The following is a 23,133-nucleotide window of genomic DNA, read 5'->3' as shown; positions in this document are numbered from 1 at the left end:
AACTTGCAGCATCCAGGATTTCTATTCGTCCTCCTGACCAACATCCTTCTATTTCATGCCTCAAAATGTAATGGATTTCAAAGGAAAAAAAAGCCCTTTTGCATCACCAAAAAAGATAAAAGATGAGATTTTCCAAATCTGCCAACTCAGAGTCAATTTAATAAGTCAAATGAAATCTTAAATGCTCTCAGAAGTCCTTAATTTTAGACATTCTTCTCTTGAGTTGTGCTGAAGTCTAGAAGTTTGGAGAATTTTCTCTCTTGTTAGAAGTCTCCATTTGTGTTCAAATATCAGAGCTTAGCTCAGGATGTTTCACAGCTAACAAAAGTCACCAACTGACCCAGGGCAAACTGTGATACAATCAAATAGTAAATAATTAGTGAATTATGTGCTTCTGACAGCCAGTGATGCCTGGCCTTGAGAATATGGGCCAATTTTACATTGATAATTGTCTGAGATTATTTAGGCAGTTCCTATTATTCATGAAACTATTGAAATTAAGGTTATCTGTTCATACCTCAGATCTGACAAAATTATATTCCCGAAGTCAAACAGAATCAGTCTCAACTGAGCACAATTTACCCTGGCATCTGTCAGCTATGACAGAGGGGCAGGTTTCCCATGCAGAAAATTACAAATTTTGTTTTCAGAAATGTGTGTAGCTATCTGGACGCGCAGCTAGTCAATTTAAAGTGCAATGCTCTTATGGTAGCAAATGTAGCCTTGAACATAAAAGCAGGAACTTCTCACCAGTGCATGCAGCTGCAGAAATATTTCTGAAAATATCTCTGCTGAGGGACACTCCACAACCCCTCTGAGCAACCTGTTCCAGTGCTTGGTGAGCTGCACAGAAAAGGAATCCTCCCTTATATTCAGGTGGAACTTCCTGTGCATCAGTTTCTGCTCCTTGCCTCCTGTCCTTTTGCTTGGCAGCCTGGAGCACAGCCTGGTCCATCCTCTGACCCCTCCCTTCCGATACTCAGAGACATTGATGAAATCCCTCTCAGCTGTCTCTTCTCAAGGCTGAACAGGGCCACTTCCCTCAGCCTTTCCTTGTAAGAAAGGTGTTCCAGTCCTTTGATACACTTTGCAACCCTCCGCTGAAGAGAGATGCTCCAGTCCCTTGCAGCCCAACGCTGGATCCACTACAGGAGCTGTGTGTCTCTCTTGCAATGGGAAGCCCAGAAATGAAAGATCTGCTTGTCTTTAGATTACTTTTTAGCCTTGTGTAGCTCTGCTTAGCTGTGCAGCCAAGGCAGCAGCAGCAGCAGCCTCCGCACACCGGGCCAGCGCATGAGGCAGGTCTTTCCAGCTCAAGTGCTCTGACATAGGCAGAGCCCCCGGCAGGGCGCTATGGAAAAGTCGCTTCTTAGAGGGGCAAAACCAGACCCAGCGGGGAGAGTTTCCACACCTCGGGGGAGGCTCTCGGGGCAAGCCTGAGGCAGGGCCAGCCCGGCAGCCCCTCGTCCTCGCCCCTGCGGCCGCTGAGCCCCTGGAGGCAACAGAGACGGGCTGACCGCTCCCACCCGCAAGCGGGTGGCGGCTCCGAGGCTCAGCCTCGCCCCCTGCAGGAGCCGCTCCCCGCTGGCAGCGGCTTTTCTCCTCACAGAGCCCGTGCGGGCGACGCCTCCAGGTGCGGGGCCGTCTAGCGGGGCACGGCCGGGTCCCGGAGCGCTGCCCCGGCACTCCCGCCGCCCCTGCCCGGCGGGGCCGCGCTCCCCTCCCGGCCCGCTAGGGCGCGCCCCCGGCCGGCGCGGCGCCGCCCGCCAGGTGGCGCTGCCGCCCCGCGAGCCGCCGGCGGCCGCAGCCCCGCCCTCCCGCCCCGGCCCCGCCCCGGCCCCGCCTCCCCGGTGACGTCACAGCGGCGCGAGCGGAAAGGGAAAGGGGGACGCTGCGCACGCACCTCGGGGCGCTGGCCCGCGCGCGGGCTCCGCCCCTCCCATCCCCCTCAGCCGCGCGAGAGCCCCTGGAGAGGGCGGGGCCGGGGGGGACCGTTGGGCGCGCGCGGGCGCCGCCATTGTTGGCGGGGAGGGCGGGAGGCGCTGCCGCCCCTCAGCGCCCCCGCCGCGCCCCCGCTCCTGCCCCTCCGCCGGCCCGGGCCGCGCTGCCCCCTCGGCCTCAGCGCCGCCCCCTCGGCCTCAGCGCCGCCCGTGCCACCCGCCTACGGGCCGCAGCGGTGGCGGAGGGGCGGTGGTGCCCAAACGCGCCCCGAGCCCTCCTGCCGCGCCCCCCTCCGCCCCGCTGACCCCCGCCCTGCTCCCGCGGCCGGTGTGCTGTGACCTTGAGCAGAGTGCGCGGAAACGATTTGAGGGGTTGTTTTGGGGGGTTTTCTTGACGGTCTTCGGTTTTGTTGCGGGGGGGGGTTGTTTGGGGGATTTTGTGTGTTTGTTTCGGTTTTTTTGTGAAATAGTGCTTTCTCCAAGAGAAGGATCGGGAAAAGAAACGCTTTTGGTCGGGGTGGGGGTGGGTTGGTGTTTTGTTTTTGTTTGTCTGGTTGGTTGGTTTTGGGTTTGGGGTTTATTTTGTAAAGTATGCTACACATATTTTTTGGAGGGATGTGAGAAAAATCTAGTGGGCTGCAGGTCATAATGCTCAAATTTTTGATTGGAGAAATCCTTTCTTTGTTCTTTCTCCTCTATGGCTTTTGGAGGAAGAAGCCTTTGTGCAGCTTTTCGTGGGATGGTGCTGCTGTCTCGTGTCCCAATCCCAGGGAGGTTTCCTGCTGCTGCAAGAGCTGCTGTTGCAAAATTTGGTTTCTTTAAATCTTCTGTAATATTTTGAGAGTGCATGCCATAAACCAGTTAAAGCATGTGTCAGCTCTAATTTTGTGTGAAGATACCGAGGTGTGTATAAGACTTGGAGGTGCGTGTTATTTTGGGACAACCACAAGAGTTTTCATGGAATTACATGGATATAATAAAATCATACGATGGTTTGGATAGTAAGGGACCTTAAAATCATTTCATTCCAACACTGCTGCCATGGGCAGGGACACCGTACACTAGACCAGATTGCTAAGAGCTCCATCTGATCTGGCCTTGAACACTTCTGGGCATGGAGCATCCACAGCTCTGGACAACTTGTTCCAGTGTCTCACCACAATCACAGTAATATGGGGAAACTTGGATGAATCTCTTGTACAGCTTACACATGAGCTATAACTTGTCTTTTTTTTTTTTTCTGCTATTTACTAGAAGTGTAAGTTATCATGAGTTTAATGTGAGATAATACTGAGTATTTTAGCAAGTTGCATTTCTTGTAGAGTAATGTGGTTTTCACTGTGCAAGTTTTTGAAATAATTTTAGCAATATGAGCTATGTAAATTTTGTTACTTTTGATGCTGTAGAAATTTCAACAGTTTTAGGAATGGTCATGGATTTTTAAAATGCACTCAGATATCATTAAATACTAACAACAAGCACATAAATGGCATCTAAATTGTTTTTGAATAGTACTAAAGCCCAGTGGTTAAACCTGGATACTTGGGTGTCAAACTTCCAGCAGAGATCTGGGAATCGTGCCTAATTACTTTTCTGGACGTCGGATTAATGCCCTCTCTTCATTGTTAGTTTGATTAAAATTGGTTCAGGATATCATTTAGAAGGTTTACATTATTTCAATTATCCATTCTCATGTTCTCTCATAAATTCATGTTCCATCCATTGTCCTATCACCACCTATCCTTATAGCATACCTTCTGCCAAGCTTTCTAATCTTTGTCCTTAAGTACCCTTGAATTCCAGAAGGTGCCTTTTGCTCTTATTTGTTCCATTAATTTTATATTTCTGTGTACAAAGGGTTTGCTAACATTAATACAGCTTCTCATTAGTGCATTGTAAGAACGTGGGCAGGGAACAATGTCAGGTTTGAGAAAACTCCATGAACGCTTAGGAATTTTAGAAAGAGTATCCTTTTAACCCTCCTTAGTGGGTTTGTCGGTTTTGTGTGGTAGCTTGTCATAAATTATTATAATATTTCTGTAATTTTACTTGTTTTGTATTATCAGTTATCTTTTTGTGTGTAATGTAGGTACCAAAGAAGCAGCTTACTTTCAAAACTGTTGAAGTTCCAAAGGAGTTGGAGACAATCTCTAGTACTAGTTTTCTTGGAAATTCTTTCACTGTAGATACAATTTTTTAAAAATTCCAGTAACTGAAAACAAGGATGTTGGTGTTTTAAGATAAGAGAGTGTCACGGTTATAGTTGCCTACATCAGTTTTTTTAAATAAAAGTATGCCGGCACTTGATGTCTCTTTCTTTGCAATTAGAAATTTGCCAGATACTGTGAGATATCTGTCTTGTGTTTTACCATTCTAATCTTTAGAATCTGCTCCAGAGTTCTTCAAGGAAACGCTGACCCTGGTATTTTTAGAAGACGTGGCTCAGCTCGTGTGTTGGATTGCCAGGGCAGCCCCACTGCCAGCGCAGGGCTCGATTCCCAGCTCTCGGTGCCGCGCAGTGCCCACACACGGAGCACCAGCCTCTGTCCAAGTGAGCTCTGACAGTTGTGACTGATCGCCGTGGCTGCCAGTGTGCAAAGGCAGCAGACAAAGCCTGGCTTAATTCAGCTGCTCTGTTAAACAGATTGTTGCTTTACCAATAAACACCAAACAAACCCCCAGTTACCAGTGCAGTAGGTCACCTGTGTGTGCTGTTTCACAGCTGGGTCTGACAGGGCAGGGGAGGAGGGCACCCACGTTGGCTCCTGTTGCTCCAGGAGGAGTAGTGCTGCCCTGCTCCCCATCGGGACACACCACACAGCTCTCTATTCTGGGGCCAGCAGCAAAAGTAAGGCACAAGGTCTTCCTCTCTGGAGGCTCCAGTACTTTATTCTGTAGGTAAGCCCATTGCTGGCTTTTCCCCTAGCACTTTTGAAGGGTTTTTCCCAAGGTAAAAAACCTTCCCAAAATTGCCTTACCTTTCATAAGGTTTATGGATGGGATGTCACATGGTTTTGTTCCTCACAAAGTAATTTTCAGTTAAAACACCCTATTGTTACCCTTTATGTGGTATTGCTATTTCTAGCTCATGTTACTTTTAACTAGTGGTGTCCTTTTTTCCAAGTTAACGGCCCTGGCTTTGCTCCTCACCAAGCCCATGTTCCTCGAGATCATGAACAGGAAAGGTTTAACAAAAGACTGGATGTGGCACTTGGTGCCGTGGGCTGATGTTGACATGGAGGTGTTTGGTCATAGGTTGGGCTCAATGCTCTCAGGGTCTTTTCCAACCTTATTGATTTTGTCAACTCACAAGTAGGGCATGGTCACAGCAGCCTGGACTGCCTCCATTCTCAACCCCTTTAATGAGCTCATCCCCTGTGGTGAGCACCAGGTCCAGTAGTGCTGTTCATCCGGTTGGTTTGTCCAACACCTGGACCAGGAAGTTGTCCCTGGTGCACCCCAGGATTCTCCTGGATTTCTTACAGGTAGCTGTGTTGCTTTCCCAGCAGATGCCTGGGTGGTGAAAATCCTCTGCAGGGATGAGATCTTGGAGTGTGATGTTTTCTGTACCTGAAGCAGGAGGCCTGGGCCTTGGTCTTCCCCTGATCAGACCCCCATCAGCAGGTGTCCTTTGTTGGTCCTGTCTTTGAATTTTTTACCCAGTCTCCCAACCTTTTTGTGGCTGTTTTTCAGAGGCAGCCCTTCACAATCTTCACAGCTCTTCCCTAACAGAGAGCACAAAACCCCTGCCCCTCCTCCTCTACATGACTCTTTTAAAAAGCACGTAGCCTTGGACTGCAGTTCTGTCCCAGCATCTTTCCCTGATATGTTGTAGTTTTCTAATTGCACCATGGTTTCTAACTCCGATTGCTTGTTTCCCATGACGTGTGCAGGCATAGAGGCATTTCAGCTGGGCTGTGGGCTGCCCCACCTTTTGGGAGGAGCCCTCCCTAATTCCTCTGAGATGATTTGCAGGTATTTCCTTTGTTTTCTAGAGTGTCAGTATGTTCTGGTTCTTCTCTGTCAGTCAGTTATTCATCTCCTTCCCCCTAAAGCATATTAAATGTATCAGGCCAAAGGTGAAGCCAAGCCCAGCTTTTACACATCCTGGACAGCTCTAACCACAATGTTTTTTAGAGAGAAAACTATTTTAGGAAAACTGATTAAGTCCTACCCAGTCTCAAAATGTGCAACTAAACATTGGGGAGAAGGATCTGTAAGTTACTTATTCTGGTCTGTAACTTTTTGTGCATTTAGTGTGAGATTCCTCAGTCCCATGAAACCCAGTCAAAAACCTAGAATTTACTAGTCAGGAAGCACTGCAGGGAGATACCTGCTGCAAACAGACACAAGCTGGTTACATTCTCCAAGGGAGAATGGTAATTCTCATAGTAAGAGAGGATTTTGCAATTAGTGACTTTTCATGAAGAAATTAATTGTGTCTCAATACCTATGTGTGTGAAGTACCTTGACATTCATTATCGCTAATTGTGATGTGCAGATACAACCACTGTTGCAGATGGTGCCAAACCAAACGACTATGGACAGTGTCAGGAATTTGACTACTGCTTGGAGCATATACTAGAAGTGCAATTCTTTTTCTCTACCTCACAAGGTGGAAGAAATGGTCAAATAGATGAGCTAGCATCTGTTGTGAAGTAGCTGAAGATGGGATAACCCGAGAGGATAATTCATGTGCTGAAAAAGGAGCAGATGTCAATTAAGACAGGCTGTCCGGCCATTTGGGCACCAGTTCTGTAGCATGTGTCATCAGTACAGACTTGATAAACAGTCTCTTTGTGAAATTTGGTGTTGCTTGACATCATAATTTGTTAGAAGGTGGAGATTCTGTAGGCTTTGTGAATCTGGAAAATTTAATCATTGGAGCAAACCCAAATTCCAATTTGATGTTGAAACCAACTAGTTGCCATTTTAAATTGTCATTGTCTTTTGGATTTGGTTTGTTTGGGTTTTTTTAATGAGAAGCTCAATACAAAACTAGTTGCTTTTGCTAGAAACAAAATGAAGCTGCAACAGAATTTTCATAATAGACTGTCTGGGTTACTGCACTTTAAAATTTCTGCAGCACTGTGGAACTGTTTTCCAAAACATTTTGCCCCAAACCTTGTCTTCAACTAAATTCCTTTCTTCTCCCCTTCCAATTTCTCTCTTATCTTGGGTGAAACACCATGCTGATGCAGTTTGTGGCCTTCAGTCCTAGGAATTAGCTTGGGTTTCTTCATCTGGGAAATTTTCCATAAACTTACTATTTGGAAGGTTCCATTAACAAGGAGTTATGTCCTGTCCTGCCTAGCTTAGAGCAATACTTCTTAAAAACTGCTGCAAGAACCCTTAAAAGAGAGACAGGACTTCAGAATTTTGTTTTCTTTCATACGATGGCCATTATCACAACATCAATGTGTTGAATACAAATTAAAGGTCAAATTTGCCAAATTACTGTCTGGAAGATTAAAAGCAGTTATAAAGAAGAATTTAGTCCATTTCTGAGCTACTTTGACTTTGAAAAGTCAAGTAGTCAAATACATGTAATGAAGTAACGGTTATGTTACATTATTTTCTCATGGCTTCCTTGGGTTCTTTTTTCTCCCATGTTGTGCACCTACTAACCATTAACAATATCCAAGCGTATATCCTTATTGTACTGTATCTTGAAGTTAGTATTTCCACAGTACTTTTTATATTTTACTGTATTCATTGTTCAAAGACACAGTGGTATGCTTAAATACAGACACATGAAATCATAGAAATGCCCAGTTGAGCTTAGTGAAAGAAAATAAAGACAGGTGTGTGCGGCCACTCTAAGGGAAAATGCAGAAAAGCTGGAAACAACCTTAAATGTGTTTAAAATTCAGTTTAGTTTGCTCAAGAGCATCAAAAACACAGAAGGTTTCATCATTCATACAGGTGCAGCTTGTGTCCCTTCTAAAAACTTGTCTGAAGAAATCAGTAGCTTGAGGCAGCAGCCTTCAGGCAGGAAAGCAGCAAAAAGAAAGTGGCTGGACAGGAATGAAAATCAAAGCTCCATACACAGATGTATTTAAGAAGTGTAATAAGTTTAGGGGGAAATGGTTCATCTTGGAATTGGTGTTTCCTTTAAAACAGATCAACAGATCTTCATGTTAATATTTCTGTAGCTTTTCTTCACCAAAACTGCTAAGGTCCTTACGGCCCATCTTAGGTGGATGTTTTGGGGATCAGAAGGGCCCACATTGCTCTGAATTTTATGTGATGTCCCTGAAGATCTTTCATTTTCCCAGAAACCTGTGTACATGGCTTTGCCTGCTGACTTAGGAGGTGGAAGAGGCTTCCTTGATCATTTCAGATATACAGCTGTACAGTTCTTAGAGGTGAAAAGGTTGCCAACTGCTGAGTTTACTCATCTGCTTTCCAGGATGAAGGTGTCACAAGTTAGTTGTCCATCCAACAGCTCTGTAAAAACTTCAGCAACACTGTAGTGGGATATGAAGGAAAATTCCCTTTGAAATTTTATCTTCAATGTAGAAGACATACATAAATCTATTTTTGGAATGAAGGAGTCCTTTGGGGGGTTTTTTGGGTTTTTTTTTTGGGGGGGGGGCATTTGTGGGTTTTTTGGGGGTTTTTTTTTGGTTTTTTGTTTGTTTGTTTTGTTTTGTTTTGGGTTTTTTTTGGAGTTTGTTGCCATGAATTTTCCTGGTTTGCTGAGTGTTCATATTAAAGGAGAAGTCCGTACCTTCTCACGCTCTTTTAATGTAAACATCAGCTATGTTCTATAAACATAGCCATTGTTTTTACATTCCCTGCTGGGACAAACAAGACTGTGTGACAGTCCCCTTAACCAATGTGGTGTGGAGGTGGGAATTCCTTCCTCCAATCCACAGGCCTAATACAAAAAGTATAAAAGTAGGCTTTTGTAAATAAACCGGGTCTTCTGCCCTGCTGCTCTGTTGCACCCAGATCTGTGTCCCCAGTCTGTTTTCTGGCTAGGCCTCCACGGTGATAGGGGGTTTTTTTTTGTTGTGGTGTTTTTTGGGTTTTTTTGGGTTTTTTGTGGGGTTTTTTGTGGGGTTTTTTGGTAAAATTTTGCATCAGGAATCAATCTGGCTTCCTCCCCCAGTCCCTGTAGGCAAAACCATCAGCAGCTGAGAGACCTTTTACATAGAGATTCTTTTAAGAACAGAGGAGCCCCATCCGTGCAAGAGCAGAATATGATATTTGGTACCTGAAATTGTTCCACAAAATCATTATTTACAGATCTAGGCTGTACATCAGAGAGAATTTTTATCTGAGCAGATTTAATAGAGAGGAGGGTTAAATAGCATTAGTATTTTTTACTTGGAAGTTACTGATTTAGTATCTAAAGTTGTACAATAGATTAATCACCAGAACAATTGGACCTATTGAAGTTCTGAAGTGAAAGCCACAAATTATCAGATAAATTTAGAGTTGTGTAATTTTCTCATAACCTTTCACTTGGAAAGCCTTTCTGCTTCCAGTATAGGATGAGGTCTGGCAGCGGGGTTAACCCTCACCCCTGAGTGTTCTATATGGACTTGTTCATTACTGCCACATTCTTTCAGTTTAAATTTAGATTTGCTGGCAGCTATTATGCCTCTTGCAATAAGCCTCATGACCCAACATTGAAACAAATATGCCTTTTATCACAGATGTTTTTGCTGAATAAGATTAGTGAAGAACACTTGAAAGCTGGAAAACAATGTGCAGAAGCCTGTGGTCCAAAAGGCACTAACCTTTAAATGTCTGGAACATATTTTCTTCTCAATGTTAGAAAAGAGCAAGTAAGCGTTTAGATGATTTGGCACAATCTTGCATCTTGTTTTACCTCTAATTTGTTATTTAGTAATGAAATTTCAGCTATGCAAATGAATACAGAGTCAGGATACATATGAATGTGTACATGTAGTAAAGTCATTAAGCTGTTCTAAAACAGACTGTGGTTGCTATAGGAAGTAGCAGCATAGAACTGATATGCTTGGCTGACTGCTAAATATGTCTTAGTAAATCTTATTTGTTGTCTATACAATAGCTATCTTAAGCACAATAGCTGCATCTGTAACTGATTTTAGAAAGTTCATACCACTTAATTTTCTATTTTCCATGGAGAATGATGCTTGCTTTATGATTATGTTTTTGTTTTGTTTTATTTTAATCTATATGAATACGTGGGACTTGAGAAATCTATATGGCAAAGGAGTTCACTTTCAAGGCCAATAAGTTGTTCTTGGCCTAGGGTATGCCAAGATCTTCATAGTCAGTGTTGCTCCACCTGGGAACACTTGTTTGACAAGGGATTCTCTGGTCTTACTTTTTACAACTGCTCATCTGTCTGGGATAGGACAGGAGGAAATGGTCACAAATTGCACCATGGGAGGTTTAGACTGGATATGTGGGGTTTTTTTCTTTTTTTTTTTTTGTTTCTTTTACTTTTCACTAGAAGGGTTGTCAAGCATTGGAACAGGCTGCACAAGCAAGTGGTAGAGTAACCATCCCTGGAGGTGTTGATGTGTAGCTGCGGCAGTGAGGGAACATGGTTTAGTGGTAGACTTGGCAGTGCTGGGTTAACAGTATTTGATGTTCCTAAAGGTCTTTTCCAAACTAAATGATTCTGTGATTCTGTGTTCTAAGGTAGCATGTAAAAAGTGTTTCTGTAAAACACTTCTGTCTATGCTTTCAAGGTTCTTCAAAAGGTAACAGTGTTCTTATGCATTGCTGAATGGCTATGGCTCCAACAAAGAAAGACCTTGAGGATATATGGAAAGGGTTGTTCTCTCTGTAACCTTTTAGGGGGAAAAAAAAGGTGAATAAAGCAGGCCGTGATTCTCTAGATAATTTAAAGTGAGATTTTTTTCCTTCTGAAGGGCAAGACACAAAAGCTTCCAAAGGTGCCCTGACCCTACTGCCTCTGCAGTTGCTATGGGCAGGAAACACTGGTACTCAGATCTTCAGAGCACTTTGATAGTGTCCAGCCTAGTTACTGGGGCTGAACACTGTGGAGCTGTGTTCCTCATGAATGGATTAGGCAAAATTTATTCACTGGTTAGAAGTCCTACTGTGCAGGCTGTATATTTTTGAATGTAAGTAGCATCATGTTTTTTTCTGTTTAGCAGGAATTTCAGGCAACCTTTGAAATACATAGCCAATCAGCATTTGTTCCGAATGGTGCTTTTGTGCCAAATTTCCAATTAGTGAATGGCATTTGTTAACTAGGCCCATTTGGCTTTATCTTCAAGGATAATGAAACCCCATCTTTCCTCATCCCCTTAATAGACACAATATAGAGTCTTTCTGAACTAAGAAAAAGGAAATGAATGGAGAGTGCTAGATTTATAGTTTGGTGAAACTCCTTAGGACGTGTAATTTTTAGAAATGACTGTGGTTTGAATTCTGTAGCATTAAAACAAGAAATTTATAAAAATAAGGGGGGTTGGCTCGTACAGTTGTTTGAAAGAACATCAGTGAATATTGGAAGTATTGTTCCAGTAGGTAAATATTTGTCCAGATAAAGGCAAAATGTGCTTCCCTGCGCCTGGAGCTGTAATTTTTATTGTAATGCAATATCATTGTGTGCTGTTGCATACATTTGGAGTGTCTTAGAAATCTTTTGAAGTCTTCATGAATTTTTATCTCTGTATTTTCTGTGGAAAATGCTAAATTAGAGACACCTCTCCAACACTCCACAAAATACTCTCTTCTGTTGTGGAACAGAAGGTGGTCTGTTTCAACATGTGGAAGTTGCTCCTGCATCTTACTAAACTCAAAAATCCAAACTTCTAATGTAACCTTCAGAGCTTGTCACCTGGCAAGAACAATTTTTGCATAGTTCTCAGAAAACAAACATGCTTTACTCATTTCCCTGTGTGATTGTTGCTTCAGAATTGTTTACTATTTTTAAGTAAGAAAACATATTCTTACAGCCCCTTTTTCATAAATTGCATTTTAACTGTGTTGAGAAATAGAACATTCGTATCAGATTTTCGCAGAATTTATACATTATTGTTTGTGGAATTTGGGTGGGTTTCCATGTTTTGTCCTTGTTGACTCTTTTTTTGAGCATTCTTTAGTATTGGAAAGATCAGTATGTGAGGAAGCAAAACCACAGGAAAACATTTGTTTACAAATGACTGTTGTGGACACATATCAATATGCACATTTCCTGAGTGAGGTCGTCTCACTCAGAATGGATTCAGTATAAGAAGTGTCTTTTGATGCTCATTTTCTGTGGAACATCCTGTAGTTTACTTGGAAATGGTTGGAAAGACAATGGGAAGCAATCAAAGAATCTCTTAAAATAATTTTAATAGCTCTAGAGTTGAAGTACAGCTTAGCACTTACAACAGCATTTCAGGCAAAGTACTCAGAGGTTGTAAAAAATTGTGGCATTCCAAATAAAGATTTTGAAAAGTAAAAATTGGTACATTTATTTTTCTGTGCTTTGAAACAATCCCTACAAAGATTATACTAGCCCCTCTGACGGGGACATGCGTCTGTTGCTAATATGGGACTCAGTGGCTGATGATTTGGGACCTTAATTACTGTGGAGAAGATGAGTAATTCCATTAGTAATATATGTCAGTGTAATAGTGAAGTGAATCTCCTGGATTCTATTTGTAAAGGGTTTTTTTCTACATTAGTGAGCCAATTACAGTTATCTTTCTGTCCCACTTGTGAAACCCTTCTAAGGAAACAAAGCACCATAAAGATTTATCAGGTAGGAGTAATAACAGTACTCATCTATCTCCCCTAGGTTTTGGGGAGTGTTGGTATGATGCTCTTAGGATTATGGCAGGATGAAAATGCATTATTACTGTTTGCCTGCTCATGCTCACTATGGAATTACCTTCTGTGCAAAGATATGTATTGTTTGTGAAAGGGAAGAAGATGAAAGAACTGAAGTAGCTTCAGGACAGAGACTTCTGGGGAGCAGCAGCTGCCTGTGTTGACAGGGAGGTCAGTGTGACTGGTTTTATAGTGGATCATTAGAAGTGATGTGAATAAGGAAAACAAGGAATAATGCAGTGGTATGCACAGGGACTGCTGTGGAAACATGCTTAAGGAGAACACTGGAAAAGATTTTGAGGAAACTAAGGGATAAGAAAAGCATCTTCGTCGATTACATTATAATGGATTAAAATTTTTGTTATACAGTAAAGCTCTTCAGATAAAAAGGAAAGATGAGTCCTAGTGACAGAGTGATCAGTAAAGTATTCCCACCATATGGGCAGAGGGTTTTACAAGTCTAGAATTATAGTAGGGAACATAATACACATGATGACTTTCAATATTCTGGTTCCTGTGGGCAACAAGCAATCACTGGAGAGATGCTGAACTAGAAGTGGTTTAAGAAGAGGCATTGAAGTGACTTTAGTTTTAGTCTTGGTTCTGCTTAGCTTGAAATAGCAGTGGGTCACCCAAGATGAAGTGTTAGAAAGCCATTCAGATATACAAAAGTCATTTGGGTATGTAGAACAGCTATGAATGTGTCGTCAGGATTGGAGTGATAATTGAAGCTTTCTAAATGGGAAAATGTCGCTCAAGGACAGGGAAAGAACTGGTCAGCTTTTTCCTTGGGGGCTGGAAGAGAAAATAAGCATCTTCAAGTTACAAACAGCTTGAATATTTTAAGACTTCATGTATGTTTGATTTCTTTTAGACGCAACCAGAAAAAGAATCTGAATGGCCAGACTCTATGTCATGGCTTATGAAGAAACTGGAACAGTTGAACTTAGATATTGAAGAAGCTCTGAGTGCTAGCTCTTCTCCATCCAGTACTCCTTCTTCTAAAAGACACAAGCAACTGGTAAGAATGTGTGTGCGTCATATGATGCGATCTCTAACATTTAGCTACAAAATTCCTCCAGCCATAGTCTTCAGATCCACTTGTGTTTCTGAATAGGCCAAGGAGCTCAGGTGTTAGGGTGAAGCTAAAGGTTTTCATTCAATAAAATGAAATCTCAAATTTAATTAGATAACTAATGGTCAAATAACTGAAACTGTGATAGGGTGGAACTTGTAAATTCTCTGTCAGTATGGCTTAAAATCATTAAACACCTTTTTTTAGGGATATTTGCTTGCATATTTTTCAGATTGTTAATTTAAGTGCTAGCCTATTAATACTTATTATATTTATCTAAAGATATAACAGCAAGAGGGACACTATCTTCATTAAGAGTTGAACTAGTGTCCCAGTCAGCCCAGGATAATGAGATCTGTCTGCCTTTCCTTTCCTTTCCTTTCCTTTCCTTTCCTTTCCTTTCCTTTCCTTTCCTTTCCTTTCCTTTCCTTTCCTTTCCTTTCCTTTCCTTTCCTTTCCTTTCCTTTCCTTTCCTTTCCTTTCCTTTCCTTTCCTTTCCTTTCCTTTCCTTTCCTTTCCTTTCCCTTTCCCTTTCCCTTTCCCTTTCCCTTTCCCTTTCCCTTTCCCTTTCCCTTTCCCTTTCCCTTTCCCTTTCCCTTTCCCTTTCCCTTTCCCTTTCCCTTTCCCTTTCCCTTTCCCTTTCCCTTTCCCTTTCCCTTTCCCTTTCCCTTTCCCTTTCCCTTTCCCTTTCCCTTTCCCCTTCCCCTTCCCCTTCCCCTTCCCCTTCCCCTTCCCCTTCCCCTTCCCCTTCCCCTTCCCCTTCCCCTTCCCCTTCCCCTTCCCCTTCCCCTTCCCCTTCCCCTTCCCCTTCCCCTTCCCCTTCCCCTTCCCACAATCCTCTACTTAAGATGATTTTGTGATGACAGATGTCATCAGTTGATGACAAACAGATTCTCAAGCTTTTGTTTTGAGGGCAAATAGGATTAAAGGAGCAATGATATTATTTTGTTAATTTTTGAATAAGCAAGGGGGTTTATATAAGGAATTAATGGAGACCAGCATGAGAAATAGAAGTGTTTGTTCTCTGCTTCAGGCTATGATTAAACTCAGTCCTTAAGATAGAATTGTGTGGATTTTCATCTCTGAATGTTGGCTTGAAATTTGCGGAAGGTGACCTTTTGTGAATGTTTTTGCTGTCACTGTTGCTTCATTTTGTAAAAGTAAATTCTTAAAGTAAACGTCTTTGTGGATCATCACAATGATCCACATTCATGTCTCTGTAGGTGGGATGTTCAGACTCTTGCACTCTGTGTTTCCAGATTCTACAGAGAGTGTTAGTAACAAGAGTGGCCATGGCTCTCTCATTTCGTTCTTACTGTATGTGTCAGCCAGTCAGAACCAGCTCTGTCCAACTGAATTAATTTCATAATTAATTTGCCTATTAAGGGACAGAGTTCTGTCTTCTTGCAGGAGAATGCTTAATGTCTTCTGTCAAAATACAGTGGCAGTGTAGTCTGCTTTTCTGTCTGAAAGTGAAATCCCAGCCATCAGAGTTTAAACACTTCCCATCGTGAGACAGTCTGGTAACCAGTGATACAAACACTCATTATTTTATGGCTGTGCCTGTTCTTCTAAGGTAAAAGCTTAGAAGGTAAAAGGTTTGGTTAGGCATAATTCTCTTTCTGTGATGTCTTGAAGATCATAGGATATGACTTCAAATCCAAATTCAGTGATGGGCATATTGCATGTAAACAGCAGAAAATCTAAACAGGTGACATTTTCAAATGAACTTTGATACATAAGAACAGCTTCATCAGAAATGGTTGCATGCCATCACTAGCACCCCAGATGCTTGCACTTCTCTTCCTGAGGCCTTCTTTTCCTAGTGGCAAGACATCTTCTGAATACGGAGAGGCTAGGACTTTCATCACAGCCTTTTTCCTGGGACACATGCTCCCTCCAAAAGCCTCTCCTAGAGTGTTAGGATGTTCCTAACACCAGCACCAAAATTACTTTTTTGCTTAATATGGTATTTGAGCAGTTGCCGTCCTCCTTATAAAGCCACATCTTCTTCCCACTCTAAAGAATAGAAGAGATCTCTTCATTTGAGTTGTCTGTGGACAGGCAAATATGTGAGTCAGACATATTTTATTGTAGCGTTATGTGACAAACTGGAAGTGACCTTTAAACCTCCAAGAGCCAATTTCAGTACAGAAGCTGGACAGGTCACTTAATACAAATTATACAAATACACTTAATACAAATACTTTCTGATGAGACCAGCAAGGTCAGAGCAAGAAGAGTCTTGGAAAATCTGTTGTGGAACTGATGATGGGATACCATTTGCTGTCTCCTGCAAAAGAATTTGTAGAGCAAGGGAATCGTTGCTCTGATTTAAATATTAATGAATAATTTGCCTCAGAATGGGTGGCCTTAGTTTTATTTTATAGTCAAGGAAGAGATAGATCCTCATAAATCTCTCCATAAATGTACTGTGAAGAAGCAGATACTGCAGATCTTAAAAGGGCAGTTGCAGTGGGAAAAATAACAGTCTAGTTTTCACACAAGTTGTATGAGTAGTTCATATTCTATCAGTTCATGCTATTTGTACTATATTTCCAACTAGAGCTTGTAATTTGTTCCACACATATCAATTGTTTTCTTTTTGTCACTTACCATTAAACTTGAATAGAAGGAAGGCCTCTCTCAAACATATCTTTACTAGTAACTGTGTAAAGTTGACTTCTGTAAAATGAACCACTTTTGTGTTCTTCGTTTGGTTTTATCCTCGACTGGCTACTGACACAAGAAATTATGATTGAGAATGGTTTTGGGTGAACTGTTCAAAGATATAAGGCTGACTTTGGAGACCTGAGATCTCCAAAGCAGGTGACAACTGTATGAGTGGGAACATGGTTTGCTGGAGCTGCTGCTCTGAAGCTTGTTCTCTTGAGGGTGTGGACAATTTTTAACAGATGACAGAGTTACTTCTTATGGCAAATGCTATATCTCAGAAATATATTTTGTAATGTAATCACTATGTTGAGCCAGTCAGTTTTCTACTGAAGGATTTTTCACCTGTTCATGGAAGTAATTCTTTGATATTGTTTTACTCTTTGCACTTTCCTGTTGTGAAGGTATCTGTTATTAATAATACTAATTTAAACAGAATTTTTTTACAGAAAAGTCAAAATATGTGCTAATGAAAATCGACTGGGTGAATAAATATTATGGGACCTATTAGGTGAGAGTAGGGAGTCTTGCAGTATTTTTGTGAGAAAATTCAAAGTATTTTCTAAAACATAGTGACTTTTGCATGAATGGTAAGGGATGACTTCTTTCTATATCTATGTAAATCACAAATTACTACTAGTCATTATTTTGTTGGCAGATATTATGAGGAAGTAGCATTGACTGGATTCCTCAGAAGCTAATCCAGAGAAGATATTAAAAATAATTGTCTATGATCAAATTATTTTCTGAAACATTTTCTCACCAATGCTATAAACACATGATTTAAGTGGAAAAAAGCTGTATGGCCTGAATGACCCTGTTTCCCTGATTGTCTGTAGGGTGAATTCTGCTGGATTGCAGCATATATTGCTTCTTGCTCACTCACCCAGTTATTCCTTGGGCAAACCAGGATATATGGGGGAATGTTGTGCAGCTGGTCTCTTCCTGACACTCCATTCAGTGTGGGCCCAGAGTTAGGACATCCACCTTTTAAAAGATGGTGTGGAAGTGGAACAATTGAGTGAGAACTCACCAGATTTCAGGGAATAAGGAAAAATTGATTTGAAAAGTTCAGAATCTGTTAATTTGAAAATGGGAATTTGCTGGGTGTCTGTTTAATATACAAAAATAAATGAAATAAAGTTAAAAGATAGCTTAAAAATAATTTGAATAAAACCATTTCTCTTTCTACAAAGTGATTCCATTCCTTTAAGTTTAGAGAAGGTGTACTACTACTAATTAGTTCTCCACTTGTGTATACTGGATGTTAAGGAAGCAAATTCCCATAATTTGACTGGATGTCTGACTTAGTAAATTATAAAAATGATGCAGCAGGTGCTTTTAAGAAAAAAAAAGATTGAAACCAAATGTTTGCCTTACATCAGAGGAAAAAAAAGGCTTTGAAAAGATAAAATTCCAAAGTTGTTATCTTAGAGTTCACATTAAAATTATTTCTGACTTGTCTTTATTTATAGGGTTTTTAAAATTCTATTACAGTGCCCTGTTCAAGTAGAGACAGGCCTTTACGGAGATCATCAAGAAAAAGGATCTTGGAAAAATAGAAGAGGAGATTACCAGGATCTAAATTGTTTACCTTACCAAGTGTCAACTGGAGCACGACCTAAGACTGATGTAAGTAGCGACAACTTTATCTGACTCACAAGTTCAGTAATCTCAAATTTGACTATGTATCATTAAAATTGTCTGTGCATTTGTTTGAAATGACTTGTTCCACACATATCAAATGTTTGATTCTTGCAAATACTGCACTACATGGAGGAGTTTGGTTTGCAGAGCAGGTACAGTTAAAAGTTAAGTTGGACTTCAGAGGCATCAAGGCTGTGGGGTTCATCTAATCTGGTTTTAGACCGCTAATGAAAACTTCTGTATCTGAATTAGTCACTTGGACCACCTTCATAGTCAATGGAAAGAAACAGGTGCTTCCAAAGAGTAATTCATCTGGAGGTAAAATGTGATGGATTTTAGGCCTCAGTGCCACTAGCTCAGCTTTTTCTTTGTGGCTTATTTTAGAAGTACTCTCTTGGGTTTTTTAGCTTGGCGGTTCGCTATGCCCAATTCATGGTGAATTTCGCCCCACATTCTGTGCAAGCCTGAGTGCTCAGCTCTGGAGTTTTAGTTAAATCCTATTTCTAACCAATAATAGCAATATCTACCTGGGGTTTTTTTACATGTTGATGGCTGTAGCCTGCAATCAAAGTCCGTCAAAATCCATCAGAAGGTTTTCTCAAAAGCCTTGATTTACTTTCCCAATTGCTAAATGTAAGCTACTTTAGGATCAGTGTCTTCATTTGGAAATGTAGGTAGTTTCTGTCTCCCTGTTTTAAATTACTTGTGTGCCAGCAGTACTTGTGATCATCATACACCATAAAAAGTGGCTGCACTGGATTGAATCAAAAGTGCTTATAGTCCTGTATCCTTTCTTTGGCAGTGGCCAGTGCTGGATGTTCAGAAAAGAAGTGTAAGGATATAGTAAGCAGATAGTAGGCCATCTCAACTTTCTTTGAGGTATTTATCATACAGGCACATTGAAGAGACACACTATATTGCATTTTTGTAAATAATAGCCCCTAAGAAACTTTTTTGACGCTAGTTGTACCTTTTGTGCTTATTTGTGTTCGTTTGTTATTTTGATATTCAGTGTCTTACAGAAAAGATTTCCAAAGTTCAATTGTGGAGTAGGTGATACAACACCTTTTTCTTACTGTAAAATTGTTACTGAATTATTATTTTTGTTGTAATTCTTGTAGTGGCAAAAACTGCATCTCAGGCATCTTGTAGGAAGTAGTGAATACCTGAGGCTGGTTTTGTTTTTTTTCTTTTCCCAGCAAGTGACTATATTTATTATTGATTTACTTTTTTCTGCTAGTTTTACAATCATTCAACATCATGAGGTTGTCTTGCAACAATATGCAGTCAGTTTTTGTTTTTATTAACCTCTGAATAGTTGAATATCATCAGAAAACTCTGTCCCTTTTTATTCCTCCATTTTCCAGTTCATTTGTGAGTATACTGAAAACATATCAATGAGACTGTCAGGTAATATCCATCTGCTGTAAAAGAAAATAATCAATTATTCTTAGCCCTTTTTTTTTACTTTTAATTAGCAATGAAAATCCATTTTTATTTCTTGACATCTTGTTTGTAGTTCCTCCTTCACAGTATAGTTTGAGTTTGATAGTCAAATTCATCAGAAGCTTTTTGAAATGGAAGTGGAGCAGTCGAATCGCCTGTATCTGCGTGATCATTCAAAGAAGTTAGCCTCCAAAATCCCAATTATTCTAATCCATTGTCCTGTTACTGTCCATATGTTCTTAAGCATACTTTCTGGTAGTTTTCTGCCAGGCGTATCAGTTCTTCTAGCATCTCTTCCACAAATGACCTCAGAGGCATTTTCAGACATTGGCATCACATTTGCCACCCTCTTTTCCTCCTATCCCTAAGCCAATACATGTTAGCAGTAATTACACATTAAGCCAATATCTAGCAATTCTCTTTCCCTGAATGAGGTGCTTATTTTAAATTATCTATGCAGTTTTGATAAAAGTAAAATCAATTATATTAAAGATTCTTGAACACTGCCGTATTCATCTACCAAAGAATGATATGCATGCCACCATAAAAATTCTCTTTTCATCAAATAAACCTACTCCTGTGCACTGAAAAGGAAATTTGAATGTTGGCTCCACTTGCCTGCTAATTGAAAACATTATTGTCTTCCCACTAGCTATTTCCTTTTCTTGGAAAATAAGTTTGCTATTTTCCATTTCTGCAAAAGCATGACCATTTGTTCTGATTTGTTGCTTGTTCGAGTTGGAATAGATAACAGAACTAATTAAAAAGAAACTTGCCAACATTATTTGGTTTTCACCTTGGCCAAATGTTCAGGCATGTACAAGTATCACAGCTTAGCTGCCTTCCCACTTCTACTATGTAAATATTTTCAAAGTGGTGTTGCAGTAATACTGTTGCTTGGCTAGCAATGTGTGGGAGGAAAGGCAGAGAAAGTAAGTTTTAGAGGGTTTTTTCTTTTCTGAAGTTGTCTTTTTTTCTTTTTGTTGAAAATCTGGAAATACTAGTGTGATAAGAAGCAGTTCTGTGAATCCTCATCAGTACAGTCCGTGCATCGTATCAATCACTTTTGTATACTGGAGTTAAGAGCAGGGCAATGCAGACAGTACAAATGTTTCTTAGGGCACCAGAGTCTAGAAACCTAGTGAGGGCAAGAATTTCTTGAGAAATTAGTGAACTGGTTTTTAATTGGACAGTGCTTTAAATTAGGAATAAATGTTGAAACAGGGTGTTTGCAAATGTCATTCAGGAGAGCTGATCATTTTACTTCCTTCAAAGTGCTTCTTTTGGTGCTCTTTTTCATGCAAATTCAAATAATGCTGTGTCTAGCTCTAGGCATGCAGTTTGCATGGGTCTGTCATATCTTTCCAATACACAGATTTTCATTGCTTATTCCTTAATATACAGACTTTTCCATATTTTTAAAAAATGGTAAACTGAAGTTGCTTTTTATTATAGTAAACAGAGTGGGACTGAATGACAAAAGATCTAATACCTTCCATGTCACACCCAGTTTGCATCTGTTTCACTCCTGTGTCCAGATGGTAGAATATATAACGTGGGAATAACACAGAGATAAATCAGACCTCCTGTATTTTGATGATCCAGTTTTTCTTCTCTTCCAATTTTTTGTGAGTCAGAAGATCCAAAAGAACTTACCTGTCTCCACTCCCCAGGAGATCATATACCCAAGACATTTAAAGAAACAAATACTCCATAAGTTATTGAGATTAGCAAATATAGTAGAGACCAGTTCTGGAAATAGCAGGGATGCTTCAATTCAGGAATGGTATGCAGAGATTAAGCAGGACACAGTTGTTCAATTCTCAATACAAGTCAGTGATGTTAGCTGCACATTTTTCATGGATACCAAATAGGTGAAAAACCTAAAAGGTACAATGATGGGTTCTTTGGCAATCTTGTCACAGTAGGTGTGCTGTTTGTGTGCCTGTTTTCATGACATGCACTTCTTACAATATTTTGGTGGAATAAAAAAGTAGATCATGGGTTTGGGGCTGATGTCTCCTGTCCTTCCTTCCCCCTCCCAACCCCGCAAGGCTGCTTCACTGAAACTTTCTTTTTGAGGTACTACAGGAAATAGGTACCTAAAGTGGCAAGGAAGCCAGGTGCTTGAGAGACAAACAGCAAAGTTTCACCTGACAATTGCTGACATTTGTAAATCCATGTCTACATTATAGAGCTTCCATTAACAGAGAGGGAAAAACCCATCTACAGCAAGAGACACCTTGCCTTGAAGTAGTGGGCTGCATGGAGGTCTCTTGTTGATGTGCCTTTGCCCCCAAAATGCTGATGTTGCTTGTTTAAGTATTTGAAGAAGTGACTGCCTAAGTCATCAGTGCTTAGAGCTGGATAAGCTAAATCCCTCCCAGGGCATATAAATTACAATCTGGCATTTGATGAGCAGTGCCTGCCTCTCTATGCTCCAAGCAGAGAAAACTTTGGTAATCTAAATTAGGAGTCTAATGATGGTGTGAAGTAAATACCCTCTAGCTCTTACAGGCAATGCAGTATGCTCTGCAGTATTCTGTGAACGAGCAAGATAACAAAACTTCATGTATTGGTAAAAAGAGCTTTTTCCTTTATCTGTCTGGTTTTTGTTTTCTTTTTAAGTAGAGTTGAAGAGTGCAGTTTTGACAAATAGCTTGGACACGTTAAATCAATAGGGCTAAAATTAATTATTTTACAGTTTGGGGGCTTGTTTTAGCCTGGATTCACTGCTCGCACTTCATTATATAGGCTGGTGCAAGAGAGAGTCAGAGTGGCCAGAGATGAGGCAGGGCAATCTCCTTCTTTCACATCAGTGTCAGCTTCTGGTAGCTTAAACTGTTTTTGAACTATAGTTTATCTGTGCTAAGCCACTTGATTCAGAAAATGAGGAGAAAAACTGCCTTGTTACCTACATGACTGAAGTGTTTATAATTCCTTTAAGATTTTTTTTTCTCTGAGAAATGCTAGTTGATGCTATAAATAGTGTTTCAGTGTTTAGGTCAGAGGTTTCAGGGATGTCTGATGTCTTCTAAAATTGTTCAGAAATATAAAACTAAAAAGGCAGCAATCTATGGCTATTATCTCTCTGTCATCAGTGTAATGCTTGTCTGACCCTCTGACCATGTTTGAGGTGGAGAAATTAAAAAATAAAAACAGCCAAAGCAAAGACATAATCATTGTGTTTCTCTCACACTACTTGTTCAATATTGCTGGCCCTGGACCACCAGGGATCAGAGATTACTCCATTAGTGAGCATGTGTGACAAGCCTTTCATCAGATAGCTGCCAACATCCAGGGCAGAAAAGGTTTTTACTCTCATGAGTAAAAACTCATGAGAGTTTTTACTTTTGCTAGCACTCTTCGGAATTTTGAGGATCTTCAGCTATTTACAAACCTTGAGCTGATTCTTCATTTCTCCACAAAATATGTAAGCAGTCTTAATTTTACATCTGAGATTAGTAGTGCCTAAACCTGACTCCAAAATAAGTTTCACACACTGTCACTGCTAGATACAGTCATAAATTTATCACTTCATGGTAGAATTTATAG

The 23,133-nt window shown here is 40.7% G+C and overlaps 1 protein-coding gene across 4 annotated transcripts in view; it reads left to right on the top strand.

Moving 5' to 3' along the window:
* The window catches only part of STARD13 (StAR related lipid transfer domain containing 13), a 285,754-nt gene that overhangs the window by 61,459 nt on the left and 201,162 nt on the right, over positions 1–23,133 (top strand). For 3 of the 4 annotated variants that reach the window (XM_063394783.1, XM_063394784.1, XM_063394782.1), the window contains 2 exons: positions 13,612–13,758; positions 17,983–18,117. In XM_063394783.1, the coding sequence (XP_063250853.1) occupies positions 13,612–13,758; positions 17,983–18,117 (282 nt within the window). The remainder of the gene's footprint in view (positions 1–13,611; positions 13,759–17,982; positions 18,118–23,133) is intronic. The other variant, XM_063394785.1, reaches the window with a different exon arrangement.

The sequence above is a fragment of the Prinia subflava genome, chromosome 3 (genome assembly GCF_021018805.1).
Source record: "Prinia subflava isolate CZ2003 ecotype Zambia chromosome 3, Cam_Psub_1.2, whole genome shotgun sequence".
In the NCBI taxonomy this organism is placed as follows: Eukaryota; Metazoa; Chordata; class Aves; order Passeriformes; family Cisticolidae; genus Prinia; species Prinia subflava.
The sequence above is the reverse complement of the archived record's forward strand: the minus strand, read 5'-3'. Positions and strand labels throughout refer to the sequence as shown.